Source organism: Mytilus galloprovincialis, chromosome 8 (assembly GCF_965363235.1).
Source record: "Mytilus galloprovincialis chromosome 8, xbMytGall1.hap1.1, whole genome shotgun sequence".
In the NCBI taxonomy this organism is placed as follows: Eukaryota; Metazoa; Mollusca; class Bivalvia; order Mytilida; family Mytilidae; genus Mytilus; species Mytilus galloprovincialis.
In genome coordinates this window covers 4338184-4364793 of record NC_134845.1, presented here as the reverse complement: position 1 = coordinate 4364793, position 26610 = coordinate 4338184, and the positions used below count along the sequence as shown (strand labels likewise).

At 31.7% G+C, this 26610-nt stretch overlaps 1 protein-coding gene across 1 annotated transcript in view; it reads left to right on the top strand.

Annotated features, from left to right (window-relative positions):
- LOC143084907 (cholecystokinin receptor type A-like) overlaps window positions 1-4954 on the top strand; it is a 49419-nt gene extending 44465 nt beyond the window's left edge. Inside the window, exons 2-3 of the mRNA XM_076260971.1 lie at window positions 2998-3372; window positions 4320-4954. Of these exons, the coding sequence (XP_076117086.1) occupies window positions 2998-3372; window positions 4320-4804 (860 nt within the window). The 3' untranslated portion in view covers window positions 4805-4954. The remainder of the gene's footprint in view (window positions 1-2997; window positions 3373-4319) is intronic.
- The last annotated feature ends 21656 nt before the right edge of the window (window positions 4955-26610 follow it).

Here is a 26610-nt window from a genome sequence, read left to right as displayed (position 1 = left end):
AAACATGTGTCTGATGTTGATCATAACTTTATATAAAAAAAAATGGACAATGTATGAATTAAAAACGATTTCTCTACACTCCGTTGATAAAAATCAGCGACAGAACAGCGCAATAACTGCTATTATTAATTTCGAAGACACATCGAATGCAGTTATTCTCAATACGTTTCGTGTGTTTGAGTTTTTGATTTTGCTATTTGATAATGGACTGTTGTTTTTTGTTGTGCTTTGTTTACATTGTACATCTAGCAGCTATATATATTATATATATTTGCTATCTACTTTAGCTTTGTTGAGTGCCTTCGTCAAATTATTAGTTGGGTTTATTTTGGTATTAGTTTACAGTATGACAACTATAATTATATTCAAAGAATCAATGCCAGAACTAGTCAGTACTTTTAAATTACTATGTAACTTATTGTATAAGTTGTACACATGTAGTTGTAAACATGAGACTTCACTTTACAGCGATCTTTCACTGCCAAAGACCCGGATATTGTGACTATTCATTATACCGCTTCTAGTACATCATGTCAACTACATCTCTATAAGGTTATAAAATGTTTCCGAATCGATGCCGCAAAGGAAATTAATTAGCCAGCTTGTAGTCTCTAACGTTTTTGCTATCTTTATTAACAAATGATTAAAGCTAATTTTGCAAAGTTTTCAAGATTTCAGGTTAGTTGCATCATAGATTGCAGAACAGAGTGTTTGGTCATTTATACTATGCTGTTTTCAATGTAAAATTATGTATTTACATCACATCCAAGGAAAACTATACACATTAAAAGGTTCATAGATATATGAACAATGAACAAAAACTGGCACTACTCAAAAGGGGTCTCTAGTTAGTAGCTACAGAATTGTGCACAATAAAATTGTATTAACGAAAGAATAAACATGACAGTTTAGTCAATCAAAATTTACAAAAAAGAAAAGTATTAGATCGTTAATCAATTTTCTTCTTTTTCTGTAAATTTCTTGATTTTAACTGTGTGATTCCTTTCTGTGAATTCGCATTATTGCTAGGATAATTACTCTGATCCATTCAAATGGAAATGGAATTTATGAAGATACGTGGAAAAAACAAAAAGGGAGAAACATAAAAATAAGCAATTATCATCAATTAGGAATACCAATTATCATAAAACTTTTTGAAAAATCAGATAACATTAAAAACATTTTATTTAGATCGTTTGAAACAGTGAAAGATAGAGGAAAATGTTCGTCTATAAAGTGTTTGAACATTGTATTTCAAACGTGGGAATTTAAAGAATAAATAGAATAAACAAATATGTTGAGTACACATACGTCAACCCAATAAAACAAACGAGAATTTTTTAAAATATTGAGAAAATAGAAAAGTCTGAATATCATATCAGGCTTTAAACGGCCCGACTTTACACATTTTGTAGATAAATTTAGAAAAAAGAATAGCTATCAATCGTTTTGTCGGCTAACTCACAGTCACTGTTAAAACTACTTTTGTACCTTCAAATGTATCTATATTTAGCGTGTGTGCAGGAAAAGATGCTTCAAACCAACCGATTATGATTTATTGTTTAACCTGTACTAGTTTACTTCAGTTTCAAAAAAAATATGCCAAATGATGATAGTCAATCTTTTTTTATAAATAAAAAATGGTATTTCATCTGTAGAAATTCAAGATTGATTTTTTAGATATATATCTTCGATTTTGATACCTCAGATCAGTCTGTACGAATGGTTGACTTTATAATGGAATATCTATTGTGCTATCAATATTATTATATGCCATTTTGTATAGATTTCCAGGGAATCATATGGTCAATTATCTATTATGGACGTGTCAGTCTCGACAGGAACCATTTTAACATGGTGTTATTTTATAGGATGTCCTTGGTAGTTGATTAAGTAATATTTGCCGTTTATCTGTCAACTATATTACTGACAACCATCGCTTTCCCTGTATGTTTCATGTTTTGCTTCATACATTTAGTCCACTGGGAATAAAACGTCTCAACCAAATCCGTGCATGCTGATATTTTGTCAAGTTTTGTCATGGACAGAAATTCTAAAAAATATTTTATCTCGATCTCTAAGCATGGTATGAGTTTACAGCTTGAAATAAAAAAAAAATAAATGTAGAAACAAATTTAAATCCAGACTTTTTCAAATCATGTTGTGTTAAGTAAACATTTAACGTGTACCTGCACAAATACACTTCGAATGCACTTTAAATCGCAGATGCAACGTTTAACGCGAACAGCTAATATATCTAAAAAAAAGTTAATGAATATTATCTGATAAAAATTTTGCATTATGGTCGAGTTTGTATTTCTTTTAGATAGCTTTTTGAACTGTGAATTATTTTGTTTGATGAATTACGGTTTTTGAATACCACTTTGGTATATCTTTTGTTTTAAGTGCTAGTCTTTGTAAGAATCAGGCAATTTAGGTAAAAATTAAAACATGATTAAAAAAAAACCCACCATGATTAGAAAAAACCCACCGAGCTAATCATGCTATTTAATACTAACCATCATCCTGAGTTAAAAAGTATTAGTCTTTCGTTTGTGTGTGTCTGGTAATATCAAATAACTTGGTTAGAAAATTGGTTAGAATGATAGCAAATTACAGAGTTATCTCCCCTTATTCGTTAATTTCTAGTGCTTTTCAACCAAATTGTATCTTCTATTACCAGAACAGAAAATGGAAATGAATGGGTTTTTTTGTGCCTAACTACATATTATGAACTGAAATCAATGTCAAATAGGGTGGGTTTGTTTTGTCATGTTTTCACCACTGCCTGATTCTTAGGCAGACTGGCACTTAATTATACATAAAGGAATTGTTGATACACGTCAATTATACTACGATCTTCATACACAACCAGTTAAAGCTTCTTCGCTTGCAATAAACCCTAACTTTATCTTTAATGGAAAATGAAAATGTCCGACATATTACTAGGAAAACTTTAATCATGTACAAATTACTTAGTATTTCTTTCTCTTTCAGCTGTCTCAGTATGTGTAAGCTGTTTCACGTTAGTGGCAATATCTGCTGAGCGATATTTTGCAATATGCCGGCCACTTCGTTCAAGAACATGGCAAACATTATCACACGCCTACAAAACAATCATCGCAATCTGGATGTGCGCACTCTTACTGATGATCCCGATTGCAGCTGCCCAAGAAATACACCCACTTCAGACTGGCAAAAAGGCATGCCGGGAAATATGGGGAGATGATTTACGAACATTACAAGTCATATACAGTATCTTCTTAGTAATTCTTTTGTTAATAATTCCTCTGTGTGTCATGAGCATGGCATACGGAGCAATGTCTTATAAACTTTGGTTTACTATGAAACAACAAATGCAGGAGCAATCAGGTATTTTGTTTGTTGAGTTTATAATTACATTTATTTACTATAGTATTTATTTAATAGAAAGGTATTGCATATGCACAATTATATCTTCATGCTGCTTCATATTTCAAATAATATAAAACAATGTCAACATAAACAATAACAAAAAGGGAATTAATACAGAAATTTGATATGCACTGCACATGTGTGTTGGTTGTAAACGATAGATTCGACATTTTTCAAAAGGAATCTCACCAGAATAGCTGAAAATATATCTTAAAACGAAAATGGGTTACATCCGCTTTTTGAACGTTGCAGACAGCCAGCCAACATATAATGCATATACATAGAATACGTGTACATGTATTTTCGTACCTCATGGCAGATTTGTACGTTACATGTCTTGTGACATTTGTTTCATAGACAATTTCTTTTGCAAACACTCTCACTCATGCTTCCCTGTTTAGTAAAAATCATTTTATGTCCCTTTTCACTGCAGTTCATGACAAAACAGCTACATGTATGTATAACAATAAAAACAGTTTGTTTGTTTGTTTGTTAATTAACCTCATACTTATAGAGCATTTAATTAAGGACAAATCCTGCAAATAAACAAGTATAGTTATCATTATTAAAGTTTCCAAGTGCTTCGTAACCAATCATCGGTCTCTATAAATTTGAACGTCTAGAATAATAATTTTATTGATGTCATATTTTTTAAAACATAAAAATCATGAAAAACTTTACAAAAAAAATGATACGAAATAGTTAACATGTATCAATTCCATGAGGTACGAAACGGCAGATGCATTTGGCGCACATCCGATATTCAATACTTCAGTACTTTGATTAGAAATGCATCTAGAATATATTTTTATATTATAGTTGCCTAGTACTTATACAAATGCACTCTTATTGGATTCATGCTTAAAACCATTAAAATTTAATAGCAAACTTTATATTTTATCCAGATTCAAACGAAACATTTGTATCATCTAACAACGAGATCAACATGACGAGCATGAAAAAAAGACATTACGAAGGAATAGCCAATGTCAGTTTGAGACAAACAAATGTTAGGTCTAGTAACCTTAACCGGAAACGTGTCATCAAAATGTTATTTGTCGTTGTGTTTGAATATTTTGTGTGTTGTTCACCAATGTACATACTTAATACATGGAAAATTGTAGACTATAAGGATATACATCCGAGACTTTCTGACGCAGCCTGGTCTCTTATTCTACTTCTTTTCTATGCGTCGTCGTTTATCCATCCAATTACATACTGTTTTATGAATAAAAACTTCAGGAAGGCTTTTTTATGCGTTTTCCGGTGTTTCATCGGCAAAACCAAACCTCTCGGAAGGAGTTGTACAGAGATGAGCACGATGAACACGTCATTTCTTCCGAAGAGGAGTAATAAGATGAACAAACAGACGTCACAGGATCTGGCGTAGTAATTTTATAATTGTGCATTTAATTTTGAGAACAGGGTTCAATCCCAATATTTGGTTTTACTAATTCTGAGGGTATATTAGTATGTTGTTTGAAACAAAAAAAAAAATAGATAGAAACTGAATGCTCAGAAATAAATACTATATAAATATTATGTTCTTGATGTATTTTGTAACCTTCTGTTGGAGGGTATGGTTTATCATTTGGACCCCGCTCACATATCGTTCTTTGGACTATCATATGTTATGTTTAGAATAAGCCAAAGTGTTAATAGAGCTTCTTAACACATACCTAATAAATTAACGAGAAGCAAATATTTTACAGGTTCCAATAATAGATATAGGTACAGGATATTCAGTGAACTATAAACCTGATTTATTTGTAATATTCCTTTTTAATTTACATTGTCATTTCTTTTTTAAATATTGCAGTTTTCTTTGTTCGATCTTGATAAATTGATATAATTATTGTGAAGTGTTGATTAAAAAAAAATAAATCCAGTGAATTGAGTGGTTCGTGGCTGCAAAGTGGGTGTCTTGATGTACTCAGACATCTTTATTAATAAAATTTTGTTAAAACAATGAAAACAACACGTCTTCTAATTCCTTTTGTCCGACGTGTTTTTCTTTATTTACTTTCATCTAGAATGTTCAAAGAAAAATATTTGAAAGCCGAGAATGTATAAGTACCAAAAACAGTACAACATAATAAAAACGTATGACCCTTAATTCTGATCTTCACCCAGATAATATAACTTTGTCAATGTGGTTTTCGAGTACATGCATCTTTTCTTGTGAGTATACATCTTTTGTATAAATGAGTAAGCCTCCTCCGGCATTATTACGATCTTTACGGAATATATTTTGTGAAAATGAATCTATCATTACTTCATCGTTATTTATGTTTGGATCTCAGTGTGTTACAGTGACGGTTAAAATATCAAACTCTTCTGCAAAATTGTGAATAAACTCAATCTCATTTCGTAAACTACGAGTGTTAATATTGCATATTGAAATGGAGTAATCAGTTTCATGTTTATTTGGACCGGGATTTTGTTCCACGCTTCCCATCAAAGGATAAAGTGTAACACACATAAAAGGCATAACACATTTATATTTGGATCAAGGCTTTGGAGCAGCGATTAGGAGACGACAAGAAATTAACAACGACAATTGGTAAGTAGAATTTCCGAAAAAGGTTTTCCGTTGAAACAAAAATTATCTGATCAGGAAAAATGAATTGAGTAATCCTATAGCTACCCCGTATTGTGCAATACAAATACCCATTATGTAAAAGTACAAAAAACAACAACAATATTTAAGACAGGTTGCCATTCACGTTACACAAAAAAATTAGATAACACACATCATCATCCAAAGTCCTACAGGTATTAAACATATACACACAATGAAAATAAAGTACATTGTAAAACAAATTAAATTGAGGGAACGCACTTTCGAGTCATAAAATGGGAAAATATTTCACAACAAAACATAAATATAAAATTTTGGATTCATTTTTATACAAAACTGTTCAATACTTTAAGTTAGTATCTATAGTCTGTAATTCAGTGGTTGTCGTTTGTTTATGTTTTACACATTCGTTTTTCGTTCAGTTTCTTAAATTAGGCCGTTAGTTTTCTCGTTTGTATTATTTTACATTGTCATATCGGGGCCGTTTATAGCTGACTATGCGGTATTAGCTTTGCTCATTGTTGAAGGACGTACGGTGACCTATAGTTGATAATGTTTGTGTCTTGTTGGTCTCTTGTGGACAGTTGTCTCATTAGCAATCATACCACGTCTGCTTTTTTATATGTAACATCTGAAAACATGACTTGAAATTGATTTCTTACAACTATGATAAACTTAGTTGCAATATTAGATAGCAATATATTTTTATACAAGTATAAATCATTTGAGACAACTATATTTTCGTTATTTATCTAAATTTGTTCATTGTACCTATAATGGTTTACGGATGCCAGTACAAATATTAATATATCGAGGTTTCAGAAATTTTATATACATTTTTTTTTTTTTAAATTAGTAGAAAATAAAAGAAATATTTAAAACAAAATCGAAATAAGGAAAAGATGTCTAAATGAAAAAAAGGAAAAGAAAAGTATAACGTGATTTTCCTATTGTAACATGAGTTTATGAATTTATTCAGATGTTTTAATTGTTTGAAACTTTTTGATACAATCAAATTATACCAGATTTATTTGCTAGCGATATTGATAACACATGAAGCAATTTTTAATGTGCATTAGAGATATTTAAAGAAACAAGTGACAACTTTGAAAGACACATATATTTACACCATCATAATATTTTATGTTTTTGTAATCTAATGGGCCATTATTGTGGTTTTCATCACTATTCAGATTTGTGGTAACTGTAAGGCTTTTATGTTGGAATAAACCCTGCTTCTTGTGCGGTATAACAAAAAATCTTACAATGACCTGTGATTTATCGTTTTTTTTCTATTCCCTATAACATGACTTTGTCCAATATCGTAAATAGTTAGATCCAGGCTTAGTTTCAAATTGCGGACTCTTTATATCAAACCATCAGTGTTAATATAGTGAGGAATTTTACCGTTAAGGTGGTCGATTGGCACGCGGATGTTATGAAAACGCAAATTTGTTTGTCGTGAATATTGTATTTGGTTTTCTAAACTAGTTTCCAGTTCTACAATCCTTTATAAGAGAGCGCTAACTTCTGTATCAAGTTCGTTAATTATGGTGGTGTAACTTTTTACATCCTCGATAACCTTTTCGACATTAGAATACAGTCTACTAATCCTAATGTTGTCAGTGTCAAGCCTTTTACCATGTGGTTCCACTAATTCAGCTATCGGTTTTATTTGCTGATCAACACATTTTTTAATCTCTCCTCAATCATTGAGGAAACAGATTTACCTATTTTTTTTTAGCAAGAATGGGAACAATTTTATTAATTACATCAGGACTAGAGAGGGCATCTAAAACTTTATCTGAAATACTTTTCCTGGGTACAAGTACTTTTCTCTAATTCCCGAAGATCACCAACTGAGTTTCGACGCCTTATTTGTCGTGTTGTTCGTTTTTGTGTTCCCGGTAGAAGCTCCGGACCTAACAGCTTTTTCGTTTGTTTGATGGTTTAGTTGCTGGCATGCTAACCATTGGTTCAGAATTAAGTTCTTTGGTTTGGTCCGTGGGGGCAGCCATGTTGTTTATCCTTTGTTCCTGAATGCCTAAAAACTTAAAGTTTAAAAGTTGTACACCATAAAGTTAAATGAACTAGTAAAACTAAGCATGATTAACTGTTGTGAAAGACAAGGACGCTTACATACATCAAAAAGTGAGGAGCTACATGACCAAGCCTTTAAGACAAAATTACCATATTCAACTAAGGTATACTTTGCCTGAAGGAGTTGACACCCTAGTTTCTGATTATTTCGTAATTAATGAACGATGAATTTTAAATATGTTTGTTATAAATCATGTCTGTGCCAACGATCTGACTTAAGCTTACAAGTTATGAGAGCGATTGTTATTTGTGATCCTCCCTCCTTTAAATAGGGGAAATCACAAACTGTATTCAGCTACACAGGGTCTGATATATTTCTCAAAGAACGGATTTGCACATTTTGAAAATAAATTATATCATGGCAGAATCGATCGAATTATCTTGTTCAGTGTTGTATTTATCCCCCCAATTAATAATTAACTGCATTGTTCTAATTTGTGTTGTAATTAGTTGCTTGGTCACAAATAACTAGGGCATATTTAATAAGACCAACGAGGATATATTTTGCTTGATATCACTTCTAAGAGGAAAACTTTTTTTTTTAAGTAACAATACCTCCAAACCAAAATAAACCTGTGATAATTCATTTGACTATATACTTCAATATGAAATGACAATATGTTTTCGACGATAACTTTCAATGCTATCTCATCCATGACTAAGTGGTAGTCAATTTTAATGTTAGCACTCTATAATATTACATTCAAATAACAACTTACAAAACAGAGAGAACGTGCAGAATATTCAGTAAGAAAAAATAAATAGCACATAGCTTTGTATATTATATATATATAAGTGATATATTAATGTTTTACTAACAATAAAACATTAACCTTGATAACGTGTTTTATGTTGCGCAGGTTGTCAAACTATCAAGTTAGTCATTTATTAATTCAATTGGTACAATTGAAGACCAATGATTCTGGATTATATAGTAAACACAAAGTAAATAATTGCAATCAACAGATTCACCAAAACAAAATAGTACGAGAAACGGGTAAATGTCAGGTTTTTCCCGAATCAGTTGAATAGGTGTAAAAAGTAATTACGATATTTACAATAAAAAAAAGCTGAAAGGTGAAAATCAAAATCAGAATAAAAGACCGAGACAATTGGTAAATAAAATTGAGAATGGAAATGGGGAATGTGCCAAAGAGACAACAACCCGACCATAGAAAAAAACAACAGCAGAAGGTCACCAACAGGTCTTCAATGTAGCGAGAAATTCCCGCACCCGGAGGCGTCCTTCAGCTGGCCCCTAAACAAATATATACTAGTTCAGTGAAAATGAACGCCATACTAATTCAAATTGTACACAAGAAACTAAAATTAAAATAATACAAGACTAACAAAGGCCAGAAGCTCCTGACTTGGGACAGGCGCACAAAATGCAGCGGGGTTAAACATGTTTGTGAGATCTCAACCCTTATAAAAACGATAAGCAAACTGAGAGAAACAAACTGAGAGAAACAAACTGAGAGAAACAAACTCAACTCAAAAAGGACTTCAATGTTTAACCAAGATTAACCAGAGCCAACTAAATATCTACCTAGAGTGATATAAAAAGTTGAAAAAATCAGCACTTAGTTATCGACTACTCAAAGTTTGCTGATGTCTGATATCAATATATGTTTAATAAAAATGTTACTTATTGATGCCCATGAACTCAAAAATAAAAAGTATAACATATATATAAAATAACACACAACAAGACTCATGACTTGATATTTTGTTTTAATGTGTGTTCATTTGGGACTGAGTAAGGGCTTTACACGTCCAAAATACCCTCATTCACAGAGCTTGCCAATAATATTTAGGTAAAACCAAAAGCCTTACCAAAATTTGCAGAAAGATGTATCTTAAGGATGTATTCTTCTGACGTTTCAGTCTCGTTAAAATTTCGGTTGGGAATTATTTAATTTAATATTAAAAAATATGTGATACAAGTGGAAAATTCAATAAATTTAAAAAAATGTTTAATCAAACTTAACTCTGTGAAAAAAAATTGTGTATTAAAAATAAGTCGTTCTTGAGTAATTCATTTTTCAAATTTTACTGCCGATCAAGTCAATCTTTTCAGCCAAAATTTTGAAAAATGGATGAGATGTACAAGAAATGATTTTACAAGAAACTTGTCTATCCCAATACACTTCTTTCTTTTCAAATTTATTAGATATGGATGTGTTTAATCATTTATAACAAAAAAGTTCAAATAATATACTTTATTTGGCCTTTTTAACTTTTTTGGATTCGAGCGTCACTGATGAGTCTTTTGTAGACGAAACGCGCGTCTGGCGTATATATAAAATTTAGTCCTGGTATCTTTGATGAGTTTATTTACAACCACTGGGTCGATGCCACTGCTGGTGGAGATTTATTTCCACGAGGGTATCACCAGCCCAGTAGTCAGCACTTTTGTGCTGACATGCATTATCATTGATATGATTACATTTATAAATTAACTGTTTACAAAATATTGAAGTTTTGAAATACTAAGGCTTTTCTACCTCAGGCATAAATTACCTTAGCTGAATTTGGCAAAACTTTTAGGAATTTTGGTCCTCAATGCTCTTCAACTTCGAACTTTATTTGGCCTTTTTAACTTTTTTGGATTCGAGCGTCACTGATGAGTCTTTTGTAGACGAAACGTGCATCTGACGTATATATAAAATTTAGTCCTGGTATCTTTGATGCGTTTATTTATGCATTTTGTTTCTTAAAACAGAGAAAAATCACAAATTTACAAAATTGACAACATGGTAAATTTTACACAAAAAAGCATTAAAATATGACAAATCTTTCGTACTTTAAATCCTACCTATATTTTGTTTTATGTTAAATTTATTCAGATTGGTGCACTTCATCTTTATTGAAAGTATGAAAAAAAGTTTAAGTGTGGAACTGTGATTTTTTTATGATAATAGCCCAAAAATGGGTAAAAATTGATGAAAAATGGGAAATCATCAAAATTGTGTACTTTCATATGGCCGTAGAAAACAAAAGCGAAGTGCACACCCATATGATTTTTTCTTCACTATTTATTTTTTTCACAGTCAAAAATTAGGTCAAGGAAAAAGATTAATTCTAGAAATTTTATGTTTTGCTGTTCAGAGGTGTACATCCTTAAACAATTCATTTTAAAATTTCAACATGTTTACGATATCCGAAAAGGAAACTTCTGTACTGAAGTGAAAATGTTATATCAGCCTGTTCATTCATCACTTAGACTAACAATATCCTGATTGACGTGACGCAATAGTTATTTGTAGACATTTGATGATTCAAATAATAGCTCATGTATGTACCTCGAGCTCCTTCTTTAACAGGCAGACCAATTGAAAAATAACCAACAGATATATGGACCATATTACATCAAAACTAACCGGTAATTACATTTATCATATGTTATGTAATAAATGCAGTAGTTTTGCATATTTGATGAATAGCTTGCTGTTTAATCCATATCTCGGAACTTTGATGCGCACCCCTTTATCGCATACCCTTTATCACACCCTTACTTTTTTTTTTTTTTTTACATAAAGTCAGTTTTTATTTATGTAAGCTTAAGAAAAATTTTCCTCAAAATAGGTCCAATAGAACGGTCATTCGGTCGTGACGCAATTTATTGAATGACGTCATTATTTGGTATGTGACGTCACGAAGTCAAGTTTTCATATTTTTGGCACACTAAATACAGCTATAAAAAATAAAAAAAAAATAAATAATCAACAAAATATTTTTAAAACAACTGCACGCACATTGTAAGGTAACCAGGCGCTTTGGATAAGTAATTGGGTAGTTTTTTTTAAAGGCTTTTGAAACAAGACAAAAATAGAACTAAAGGTAACCAAGTGCTATGGATCAGAACACAATTCATATAATATAATATTCTCCTGTTGAAATATATGTTAAAGCGTATAAAACATGGCAAAATCCATATCACATGCTGAATCACCCTCGACCAATAAAGGTCCTTGTGCTGATATTGGTGCCTCGTGATGATACGACATATGATACGAATTTTCCATGTATTATTCTCTATGTCTTATATACATTTAGCGTTTAACTTTTTTCATTTACATTTGTCTAATTTCCTGATATGGGTCCTTTTTCATGCAAAGATAACATACTTTTGCTGCGACAACATCCACTAGGATGTACGATGTCCGCATTTTAAATGAAAACTGTCAACTAATAGGCAGTCTCTATAATGAACGTAAATAGAAAAGAATCTTTGTCGGTGTCCTAGTAAGGATGTATAGACGTGCCGTTTCAATTAGCTATTATTCAATTTTCAATTTTTTGTGTGATTGAACAATAAAACTTAGTCAGGTGCATACATTTTATGTTGAGTGACAAAACATTAACTGTAATTTATTGATCATTTTATGCCAAATGACACAATTTAATCATTTTCGATATTCTTCCACAAAATACATATTCCACTGAACAAAAGACGATTTTGAATTATTGATAACGTTTGTTTGCTTTGGTATAAAACATTACTTTGGAGAATAATTAGAATTACACTTTTGCAATTATTATAGACAAAAAAGACAAAATATCATTACTATGCCTCTAAGGGAATACTAGATTTGTCTCTTAACACGGGTCAGCCATTTATCGTCCCCTTCCGACGGACTATCTTCGTTTCCTCAATACCAAACTCGCACATGGTGTCAAGGGAAAGCCGAAAATGCATAAAATTTATTCGACTTATTGTAGTAACAACGTTAGTTTTGCAACATAATCAGGGTATCTTAAACAAATAATTAAACAAAACGAATTCCAAGTAAAAATTCAAAATGATAAGTCCTTGATCAAATGTCAAAATCAAAATATCAAAAAAGCAAACAAAGGGAAAATAATTGTTCTATTCCTGACTTGGTGCAGACATTTGGATTTTTAATTGTTGGCAATTAGATGGATATATCTAGTTTATATTCTAGAAATATTATCCAAGCATTTTTCTAAAAATTAGAGGCAACACCAGTATACGGATTATCAAATCTTATTAATTCACAAAGATGATCAAAACAAGATACTAAGTGCGTAAACTAGTTCCTAGGTATCAATGTAAATATAAAAATATAGTTTAACTTTTGTTTTTCAAACATAATGACATATGATTATTAAAAGCAATCCTCATATTAAAAGAGAGACAAATGATACCAGAGGACATTCATACCTGCAAGTCGAAAATAAACTGACAACGACATGGCTATAACGGAAAAAGACAGGCAGACAAACATGAGTAAACACAACACCCAATTAAAAACGAAAAGCTGAGCAACAAACACGGAAACCACAAAAAAACTGATGGTAATATCAGGTGCTCCAGAAGGGTAAATAGATTCTGCTCAACATGTGACACCCATTGTGTTACTTATGTTAGTATAAACCCGAGCATTTAAACTCTTTATAATAATGAAAATATCGTATTAAAAATAACATATAATATAGCTCTCGATCACCAATGAAACATGCACCCTTCTACAAACGGCTTAACTAGATTTCAACAACTAAATGTTTTTCAATGGCGTTGTTAGTTTCTGTTCGACTTGTGTGTTTTGAATGTCCCATTGGTATTTACTTACTATTATTTATAATGTTAACTTGCGTATGGTACAAGTGATAACATTAGGATTAAAAGATGTGGGGACAGAAAGTAACATTTGATGTCAATTACAGTCATATAAATCATCATACATAATTAATGTTCTGATCAACAAGGAAGCTATTACACCAAGAGTTTCGAATGGTGAATTTCAAATCACCTGCTTACCCTTCCGGAGCACCTGAGATCACCCCTAGTTTTTTGTGGAGTTCGTGTTTCTTAATTTTTAGTTTTCTATGTTGTGTCATGTGTGCTATTGTTTTTTTTTATTTTCTTTTTCGTTTTTAGCCATGGCGTTGTCAGTTTATTTTCGATTTATGAGTATAACTGTCCCTCTGGTATCTTTCGTCCCTCTTTTAGAACTAAGTATGTTTTGAATCACAATCTTGATCAGGGTGATAATTCAATTATCCTTCACAACAGGAGGGTTTTAGACTTAATTCTGTTTATCACGAACGTTATATAAATCAGTCAATTACCTACTATATCATATATCACATGTATCTTCTTAGATTGAAGTATGTTACGTTATTTTGGCATATTAAGTGTTAAGGATCTTAGAAATTATTCAATTTCAACATTAGTCAGGCTAAGATTGTAAACAATCAATGTTGTTAAAAAATATTGAATTAGAATTAAAAGAGGGACGAAAGATACCAAAGGGACAGTCAAACTCATGAATCTAAAACCAACTGACAACGCCATGGCTAAAAATGAAAAAGACAAACAAACAACAGCACACATGACACAACATAGAAAACTACAGAATAAACAACACGAACCCCACCAAAAAACTAGGGGTGATCTCAGGTGTTCCGGAAGGTTAAGCAGATCCTGCTCCACATGTGGCACCCGTCGTGTTGCTTATGTGATAACTAATCCGGTAAATAGTCTAATTCGGTAGGTCACATTCATGAACGGGAAGGGGATTGTAGTTACGACGTAAGGAACAAATCCTATATCATTTGTGAAACGGTTATTCCATAACGGTCAACCAACTCGTGATGGCGTCCGTAAAATTTACAAAGGGATGATTTCAACATCACCATTTGGAACTCTTGGTTTAATAGCTTCCTTGAAAGCAGCAAACCTATATCAAGAAAATCATGATAGGAAATGCAAGCACGAGAATATCGTATCAATTGGGAGATGTTTACCCCGTATGCAATATTGTCAATAATGTTCAAACTGTCCAGTCATGTAGTAAAATAATTTGTGTTTCGCATTGTTTCTTGTTTAAAGTGGAAGTACTTAAACTTTGTCTATTTTGACTGTTTTTTTTCGACTCCGTTGATTTAAAGAACAGACCACAGTTAAATACTCCAAGTTAATGTTGTAGTTGTATTCTTATTCACTGCATAGTTTCATAGGTTTAATTTGAATTCACAAAGTCAAAGACAACCGTACATCAAAACAAATTAAGATTCTGTAATGAGCATACCTGAATTACAAGTATATTTTAATTCACATTTGTAAAGTCGAATAATAACAAATGTTTGGTTTTATATCTCCACATTTTAGAACAATTAAAAAAAACCTTTGACTTATCCAAATTACCCATTTTCATTAGTCGACTACTGGCGGATATAGCATGCCAGGTTACAGTAAAACATTTTACAAAAATACCGAGGTCCGAGGTTTATTTGAAAGGGAGAATGTTGTGATATTTATTTAAAATGGGACATATTGATTTTGTGTCTTGCTACATTAATTTACATGAATTTACAGTAAAATATAATTTTGGCCCATTATAGAAATAAAATTATTTGATAAATTTTAACTTTAAATCTGTTTATAAATAAAACAAGTTTCTTAAAAGGAGTGGACTGTTTCGCTCTATCCAAATTCAATATGTGTGCATGTGGTATTTTTAGATAGTTGATTGATATAAAATGGATTTCTTTAAAAGTGTGCGTTATGAGTGTGCCTCTCTGGAGGTGTGCCTAGATTAGGAGAAGTTATAAAATACAGATAATGCTTTTTTTGAAAACGTTGCATAAGAACATTGTTTAGCAAAACAAATCGTGCATATATATTGCAGATTGACAAAGCAACCAAACGTGTAATGATAATTGATAGTTCAATATTGAATTTCAGTGTGCAATATATGCATAAAAAACGAACATGAATTAATGACATTTGATTGGAACTGATATACACATAGTAAATTTTACGGCTTTTAATCCTGAACGAGAAAAGTCTGTAATTCTTTATCTCATCGAAACCAATGGCTGTTGCTGAATCTCAGCCGCATCATAAAGTAACCAATCAGTGATCAGTAATTATTTCAAGATGGTGTTTATGTCTACTGAAACCGTGATGCGAAGCAAAAAGCTTTAAAAAGTGTACCAAAAACAATATACACGTTTTATCTCAATGAAATTCCATACGAAATAATTGCATATCGTTGCTTATACTTTCTGTAAGTTCCATGATGTTAAGCGGACTGAATTTTAAACCTTGACATAAAACGATGTAAATTATCATATTCAATAAAAAAAAAAAAACAAGTATAGCAAAACGTTAATAAAACAATGCCTCTATGAATCACAAATTTTGACATCTGTTTATTTCATTATCATGAATAAACATGTTAAGGGCATCCGATACAGTTTCAAGGGAGTTAACTCTTGGCGCGACGTTAAGCGTTTGAATTCCCGCAAAACGTCACTTTTTGTGGGACGTAATGCGTGTCATTTTCCGTAATAAGAAACGTAATGTGGAATTTCAATGCTCCAATTTCTGTTTCTCCCGCATGCTAATTTCTACGACATTAATATTAGTCAGTGCATTTGTTTCTACCAGGATAACAGTCTAATAACATAATAAGAAATAAAACACATTACTGTTTCTTTGAGATCTTCAACAAATATCGTATAGTGAGCAATCTCAAGACGACTGACCCTTTTGGTGTTACTAATATCATGCATGCCAATTAGGAGATAACTGTATTGTATTTTAAGCTCCGACGGCATCAATTGGGGATTTGATGGTCGCAAATTAAGTTTACTGGCGACGCGTTAGCGGAGACAGTAAACGGGTATTTGCGACCATCAAATCCCCAATTGATGCCGTCGGAGCTTAAAATACAATATTGTTATCTCCATTCTAATGAAACTGACAGAAAACCACGTTAAAACATGTAATAAAAATCTGTCAAATGCCGTCTGCGCTTGCGCGTACGTGCCATAGCATCAATTGTCAATTGATGCCATGTAAAAAAGTAACGTTATCCAATCAAAATGAACGTTACAAACGTTGTTGCATTAGAATTAAAATTTTATTATCATTCATCATCCATGATTTGGTCCGGATCCGATTTTTTATTACAGCACAGAAAACCAATGATATTTTGAAACTAATACCGAAAATGTATGTACACGAAGAAGTCAATTTCCTTTCTGAACAATTTATTTAATGTATTTATGTAAAAAAAATAATGGTATGTTGCTAATACAAATAATGATACAACTTTTATAAAAGAACAAAGTTTCTATTTCCTCCACGTTGCACGTAGTTTATCTAACAAAAGGCAATAGCAAACAATATGTTTATACACCCGTAAAAATTTTGACGGGACATAATGGTATAAAAATGCCCGCGTCCGTCTGTCCGTCGTAAATATGGTACAGCATATTATCATTAAACTGAACATGGTTTTGTTTTTTTTTCAGTCATGATGGTCAAACGATCTGTATCATTTTTGGTGAACTTTATGAGTTACAGGACTTTGTAACTAGAACAGTTTTTTTTACAGTTCGCGCTGTATCTAGAAAACGTTTTATGACTATTGCTCAAAACTTTACACACTTCTTGGTTATATAATTCTGAAGAATTTGTATATACTTTTGAGAATGATTCAGAATTTGATTTTAGAGTTATTGAGTTTAAAAGGGGGTGGGGGTTGACATGTCGCGCCGTATCTCAGAAACTATCTATAATTATTGCATAAAACTTCACATACTTTTTAGTTAATTTATTCTTAAGATCTGTATACTTTGGTGATGATTTTTTAATTCATTTTTGAGTTCTTAAATTTTTATTGAGCTTCAATTTGGGGATCATATAAAACATGTTGTGATATATAAACTTCCTACTGAGTAAGAATAATGAATGAGTCAGGATATGCCTAGCATGACTTCCCGTTCAACCCCGGTGTTATTTTAAAAACATATATTATGTTGGTTTTTTTTTTCATAAGACGAAGGGCGTATCATGCGCTCGAAGCGCAGCTGTATATTTTTTTCTTTATTTTTTTTATAGATATATTAGAGAAATGACGGAATGACAGAAAATACAATGCAATTTTCAATATAATTAATATTTCCAAATGGCATAACTCTTTTAAAGAATAGTTGATATGCACTGATTTTCGAACGTGTCCATACGATATCAGTTTTATAGAAAGTTGGCAAGAATTGTACACTTGAAAAATATAATTAACCAGAAGTCCGGAAGGACAGACAGGGGAATGGACATGCGGTATTTTATGTACGCACTGTGGTGAAAAAAATATATAGTTATTTACCAATAAAATTACGCTATGAGAGAATGATTTTAATCGCAACTAATCGTAATATATCCAGTCCTCTCGCTATTAATTCAATCGTTTTTTAGCCAAATCAAAAATTTCAAAATTACAGTTTCTCTGTCTGGACAAAAGCATCCATAAGCTAATTGAAGATTCTCCTTTGTAAGATTTTGCTTTCTGACCACATAAAACAGAAGATGTGGTATAATTGCCAATTAGACAACTCTCAACAAGCGACAAACAGGACACAGAAGTTAACAACTATAGGTCACCGTACGGTCTTCATCAATGAGCAAAGCACATACCGCATAGTAAGCTATAAAAGGTCCCGAAATGACAAGGTAAAACAACTCAAACGAGAAAAGTAACGGCATAATTTATGTGCTGCAATTTATGTACAAAAAAAAAGATGTTCCGTTTGCAGGAGAATGCTGAGTTCACACGTAATTCGAATTAGTTTAATTTGCATTCGAAATTAGTTTAATTCGCATTCGAAATGTTTTACGTCCTAGCGTAAATTCTAATTCAAATTGCAATGCGCGTCAAATTTGATTACTGTCCAATCGACGCTAACTTTTTTAAAATTCGTTTCAACAAAAACGGATTTTCTCAGTGATAAGAACGTAAATTAAATGATATTAAGGAGTATGTGTAATGAAACAGCAGCCAACCAAACAAAACAAAACAAAGAACAACATCTAGAGGTCATCATACAGTATGAAATAATATACGAGTTTGTACAGTAAATGTACCTGTATGTCATGTTCTAAATCGCCGAGTCTTTAACTTTTAAAAGCCGTAAAAATTATCAACAGTCCGTAATAACTTTTCTTGAAATGTTTCTCACTTAGACCACAAACACAGAGAGGTATTATTCACATGATTTTACTTCCGAAAACAATGTTACCATTTATAGATAGCACTTTACAAGCAATATTTATACATCTGAAAAATGTCGCCGGTAGTTTGAAGCGATAACGTCGAAATTGTCTGCCAGCAACGTCGTGCACTTTAGCGCTAACGTTGAGGTTACAAAGGGGTGACGTAATTTTTAAGGATAAATCGAGATTATCATGGAATCCAGCACGGTGACCTATATTTTTTATTTGAGATTTGGAGAAAGCATGACAAAATGCAGTTTATGCAGAAAAATGATAAAAATGACATTTTCAGAAACAGTTTTTTTTTCCATTTTTTTAGGTTTAGAAAATACCACTTTGAGCATCTGGTCCGCAATGTCAAGCAAGACTTGAATAATTTTATAGTTATTCGTTTAGTAATTTATTTTTCTCTTTATTGCCACTTATCATAGCTTCAGATTGAACCCGATCTTAATAATTTACGACGAAGAATATCTGCTCCAAAAATTTTATAACATTGCCTAATTTTTTTACAAAATTGCACAAATCCCCAATTTTCAGCCTCAATTTTCTCGAAAACGAGCACGGTGACCTATGTTTTATTTTGTGTTTTATTTTATAACTTGCCAAGGCCTACAACATATTTCAAAATTATAAAAATGACATTATATCGAGAAACTGTATCGGATGTCCTTAAATATCTGTATTACATCCTTCCAAAAAGATGTCTGGCAATGTGTTCTCTTTACTTTAAATTAGAATCATAAGGCAAAGTTCAAAATATTAAAGGTAAGAATTGGTGTTTTCGATCACACAAGTTGAAATAGTTATCAAATTACAGTTAATGTTTGCAGCATTGTAACAATTAAACATAATTAATTTTCATACACTGCTCGATGGAATTAATCAAAGATTTAAAACCATTATTTGTTATACTATCTCCAAATCTGAGTTTACACGAAATAATACTTTCAAATTGATTGTGACTGATGCCTCTTTATTATATATTCTAAGTCAATTGATAGTTATAGGTTGAGATTTGTAATGTCGTTAAAAATCAATATGGGTCGAACGATGTTGTAATGATTAAAACTGATATAACTTAAATGCAAAACATTTCAATTAGACGTGTAAAATGTAAACATATACCTGGTCTACAAGTTATAACTGATAACTTATGTTTCATGTGAATAGCTATGATAACAAAACGAATATATTTAGATACAATTACAAAAACAATCCACTAAAAAAACAAAATTCCATAGTGCGTTATGATGCGATAGAACGAGACGGAGAGGGAAAGAGATCAGACCTGGTGCTTTTGATTACGATCTAAGATGAAAAGAAAGAAAATGTATGATATAGGCTTCCACCAACAAATTGTACAATTTTTATCCTATCTCATAGTTAATCCTCTAAATTAACCAGAGTATTTCTTATATCATCTTTGGTTCAAACTCCTTGATCTACAATAAATAGATCGACTTTATTCTTTATAATTATCGACGCATTATTCGGAATAAAACAAACAATACACATATCTGTATTCATGACTGAAAAACCCAGAAAAAACATTTATCGTTATTCATGAACGTATTAGGTATACCATAGATCTATTCTTGATAATGTAAATAATTGAAAACCAACAGTAGAAAGTTATAATTTACTTTTAAGCCTAAGTTAGCTGTTTTTCCTTAATTTGGTAGTCATAAATCCGCTCGTTGGTGTTTTCTTTCAATAAACTCTATTCATGTCATAAATATGACCTTCTTTGTCATACAGCTTCTAACGTTGCCTCACTCCTGACTTTGAAATGTTGAATACTTCAGATTTTGACAAGCTTTAAAAAAAATAAACATATTTTGTAAATTTATTTGATTTTTGACATATATACCAATTTCAATAGAGCAGGCTATTTTTTTCAAGATCACCATTCAATCACTAAGCTATTAATCTTCTCAGAATTGATGTAGTGAATGATTTAATAAGAGAACAGCAAAGGCATACATTTTGTAGAGCAAACCTTAATAAAAAAATATACTTGGGACATCGAATTCAATAAAAGAACTTGATGACTAATTAGATGACAAGTCTTTATAAATTGCTTACATCAACATCATTTGAGCTCTTTTTGTCAATCATATCACGTCATCTTGATTTCATGTCAAATTAACTTGCTTGTTTTTTTTTATTCTTCTCATGTAATTGGGATTTTGGTTTTGTCATTTGATAAAGGACTTCCCGTTTTGAATTTGCCTTCGAGTTCTATATTTTGGCTAGTTTAGTTATTGCATTGGACTATTTATACTGTGCAATTTTTGCAATATTGTTTTGGACCCGGTTTGTGGTGGACCTCGTGCTGATCCTTATTAGTTGTTATTGGTTTTGAACTTTGAATTAATATGATAAGTTGTGCCCTTTCAACTGATTTTAAGTTTCTGTCTTATGTTGTACTGTTACATCCCTATCCTTGTTTAGATTGAGGTTTCATCGCCAGCAAGCACGTAAACTCTGCAACATTTAGTATTTATCTTGCGAACCTTATAATTTTAGTTTTTAACTATTTCCTAGCCATACGGAACCTTTTTTCCCATTGTGAAAATATTTCTAATTTTGTTTATGAATGAAATTGACCGTTTGACCCGATATCAATGAACAATCGACTCTGATACTGATAGTTTATAAAGATAAAAATTACTTTGGAATGGTTGGACAACAGATTATCGGTGACGCTTAGTTTTTCCTTGACTGTATTAATGCAATATACGGACAGCATTTGAGCTGAATAAATATACTGCTTGAAGGTTTTTTACATTGTAAATGAAGTCTTCTACAAAGTATAGTCTTAATTATCAGAGGATTATGAACAATCGATTTTAGCTTCATTTAGTAATTGAGCTAGTAGGTTTTTAGGATAAGGAAATGTCCTCTACCAGAGACATATAAGCCTATCGCTTCGCATGTTTATGACTCAAGGCGAGCACCTCTTTAGCTATTTCGTCTTAATGATGTGTGATATGGGGGAAAGCATTAACTAGTTAACTGTTTTCTTATATTATTTATTTTGTTTTGGTTTTTGCAATGCTTGACCATTTGACATTAATTGTTCATTTTATCATTGATATTAAAATCTCCATGTTACCATTAGAATTAACATTTGCATATTTGTTTAATGCACAATATTAAGTCCATATGGAATTGAACATGGGTGATAACCGAATCTGAAATGCGCTTGTGTAATTCTAAGTCGTAATAGAGCATCTTCTAAGTGTCTGATGTTCTGAATACAAAAACAAAATAACGAGATAAACAATTAGAGATCCTTAAACCATTTTAAAGCTTTTTGTTATTTATGTTCAGTTATTCGAGAAATTTCCGTTCTTAGTTAATTAGCCTACATCATAACATGTCGTAAGTAGAAAAATATAGAAACTATCATTTGTAATCACGATTTGTGTACAGCTGATTTGTGTAACTAACTTGAATGCTCATTAAAGTCTCGTGCAATATATTATCTTAAACATCTTCCTCCTAAATCAGAGACGTTATCTAACATCCGGCGTCACCAAATAAGAAACAAGAAAGGAAACTATTACAGCCGCTTTTATTTATATCCAAATACAAATTGACTTTGATTACATATCGATGAATGACATTACATAACAATTTTTGTTTTAGTATATAACATGTATAAAGATGTTGAGTTTTCGTTCTTCTTCGAATCATGTATACCCAAATTCACTATTTGGTTTTTGTTTAGCTTAAAATGACATAAAATCATTTTTGTAAACGCATGCATATTTTGGTAGTGTGGCCACGACCTTTGCACGATAATAGTCATCAGTAATGTATTTAAATATATTGTTTCACATACATAAGGCGTGTCTTTAAAAAAAAGACAAAATTTTAAAAGTATTTATGCTTTAAGGTGCCAAGTAAAGATATGGACAGTCGAATTGGAAACTGGTGATTTTGCTAAAATGATAGCTGATTTCAACAACAATTAGCAATCTACTGCATCCTCTTTATAAAATTGTCTGGCGTATAAAAACTGTCATCACATTACTGCCAAACTATTACAGCTGGTGTTACCTATAGGTCAAATTTAATTCATTCTGTATGGATGGAATATATCTTAAATTTCTTAAGAAACAATAATAATATAGACATTTTAAGGCTAAACGTATGTCACTAAGAGAGCAACTTCAAAATTAAACAAGAAAACGCAGTACACATACTATTGATATGAAAAGACAAGTATATGCGACTTCTATCAACCTTGCCATTCAGTTGTAAGACGGTAATCTACTCCACTGATTTGTCAAAAAAAGGGTCAAATGAAAACAATCAATCAATAACGAGAAAAATAGGTCTTTCATATCGATATAACATGCTATTTCATAGTTTTAATTATAAAGCCAAAAATCAGAGGTTATGGAATACAACATTAATTGATGGCTTCATCGCTTTCTATATCAAATACCGCAATGTCAAGCAGGCACAGCTCTTTTGTTGTGATGTCAGTTTATTTTCGATCTAAGAGTTTGACTGTCCATCTGGTATCTTTCGTCCCTCTCATGTCTTTAGTTAAAAAAAGTGAGATTCAATGTTCAGTGGTTGTCGTTTGTTTATATGGTTCATAAGTGTTTCTAGTTTCTCGTTTTTTATATAGATGAGACCGTTAGTTTTCCCGTTTGAATAGTTTAATAGTAATGTTTTGGAGCCCTTTATAGCCTGCTGTTCGGTTTGAGCCAAAACTCTGTTTTGAAGACCGCACCTTGACCTTTACTGGTTTATTTTAAAAAAAATTGTGACTTGGATGGAGAGTTGTTTCTGGCATTCATACTACATCTTTCTATTTATATGTCTTATGGTGTCTCGTTATGAAAAATCTACATACCTTTAATGTATACATGTATAGCAGATAACTGATTTATTTTAATTTTGATATCTAGCTATCGGTGCAAAAAATAATTTCAACATCTTTGCATATAGAAAATTAATTTTATCGTTTAAAGATAAAACATTTTTGATAGACAATTATAGGAAGTTATATGACAGAATATATGTACCTGTAACACTTTTGAACTTTTTAAACGCGATACCCTTCATAATCAATGTTTAGTAGACTGTTGTTGGTCTTTTCGCCTTTAAATTGTTTGACAAGGTGACGTCTGTAGCTTATGATTATTGATTTCATTCTGTATTAATGTAAAAACTAACGAACTGGTATTGGGATATCATTAGAATGATACAGGTTTATAAAACAGCAACCAAAACAAAAAGACGCATTATTTTCGTTTAACTGTCTTTTGCAATACTAAAGGTTGTTTTCCAATTTCCAATTACTAATTTACAGTACGTCAATCTCTGAAACGTTTCGATATAGTGTCGGAAACACCCAATTTAATATCAGTAGTATATAAGGTCTTTCTACAAAAGAAGGACTAGAAAAAGACTGTTGTCCGTTAAAGGGGCACTTTCCATTTCTAAATAGCACCATTCCAGCAGCACCTCCATACGGGGTATACATCTCCCAATTGATACGATATTCCCGTGCTTGCATTCCCTATCATGATTTTCTTGATAGAGGGTTGCTGCTCACAAGGAAGCTATTAAACCAAGAGTTCCAAATGGTGAAGTTGAAATCATCCCTTCGTAAATTTTACGGACGCCATCACGAGTGTGGAGCAGGATCTGCTTACCCTTCCGGAGCACCTGAGATCACCCCTAGTTTTTTTGGTGGGGTTCGTGTTGTTTATTCTATAGTTTTCTATGTTGTGTCATGTGTGCTGTTGTTTGTTTGTCTTTTTCATTTTTAGCCATGGCGTTGGCAGTTTGTTTTAGATTTATGAGTTTGACTGTCCCTTTGGTATTTTTCGTCCCTCATTTACATATACATTAAAATTAATAACTCGTACACGTTGAAATCTTGTAAATTTTTTACATCATAGAGGAGGGGCGACGTCACTACCCTGTATTTGGTACGACACTTTATACGTTTATAATAGTGACAAATTATTATGAATTGTTGTTTAATGTAATGTATTCCGGGACTTTCTGAATCTGGTTGTAATAAAAGTCCCCAAAAAGTGTTCATATGACTGTACGGGATGCACACATATACACAGTCACTTGCACGTTTAGTCAGAATGAAGATGTTTTGATCGGATATCTCGTAATTGGGGGTATTGACTAACTTAAACCCTTGCAAAAACCAATAAAGTATGTCCGTATGTAGATTTAGTCTGTTGCAAGGAGAACCATTAAAGTTTGTAATCCTAATTTTCCAATGTCAATTCAAATTCCTTCCTTAATCCAAATCGACCCACTTGGCAGAACCTACATATTGAATTATTGTTATTTAGTATTCGTCCTGACAACGACTGAATATTTGGACATTGGACAAACAACAGTAAGTCATAATTAATTACATGTAACATTTTTTTTATTAAGTTGACATTTACGGCCTAGTGATGTAGTATAAGTCATTCTGATCATCGACGTAGTGATTTAATTAGGAAGGTAATGCTGTTAGATGCTTAAGTTTGGTATCTATTTTTCATTTTGATTTTTATGTGTATTTTTTATGATATTTTAAACATATTTTATTCATTAAGATATGAAATAGAAAGTACAACAGGCACAGCCTATACAAGCCCTATCAATATTATATATAAAAGGTATAATTTAAGGATAACAACTGTATTTAAAATAATGCAATAAAATAGAACATGAATGCTACTTATGAGCACACACGAGCAAATATATGTTTACAGTGTTACTTACTAAATGCAAAGTATATTAAAGTATATAGGCAATTACTCATCATTTATTCAAAAACCTTGACACCTACAAATATCCTTTATAAGTCATCAGCAATATATCGCAATATATCGCAGTGCAGGCGATTTGGTGTCACGATATCACAGTAGCATGGGTTCGAATCCCGGCGAGGGAAGAACCAAAAATTTGCGAAAGCAAATTTACAGATCTAACATTGTTGGGTTGATATTTAGACGAGTTGTATATACATTATGTACACAGCCATGTATCACCATCATTGATGGCGATCCGATGGATACATCTGTTGTAGAGTTGTCACTGACTCAGACGTACTTATATATATATATATAGCTTGCTTAGTGGATTAAATTAACTACTGTTGAAGTAGAGGAGAAAAAAAATTAAAAAATAAAACTAAATGAAACAAAAAATAAAAAAGTTTCAAACAAAACGTTGAGTGTCACTGATATATTTCTGAACAGATTTGAAAATAGCGACATTCATATCATATGAAAATAATCTTTATCCAAAAAGTAATAATTCAATATTTATGTCAACATTATCAGCAATGGAGTAAATGGAATCAAGACGGATCTGTCTTACATCATCAGACTTAGGGCAAATAAAAAAGAAATGTTGGTCATTCTCAATAGGTTGATTACAGTTTGCACAAAAAGTGTTCTCGGATAAAAAGTGATTAAACAAATGAGATTTTAGGTTA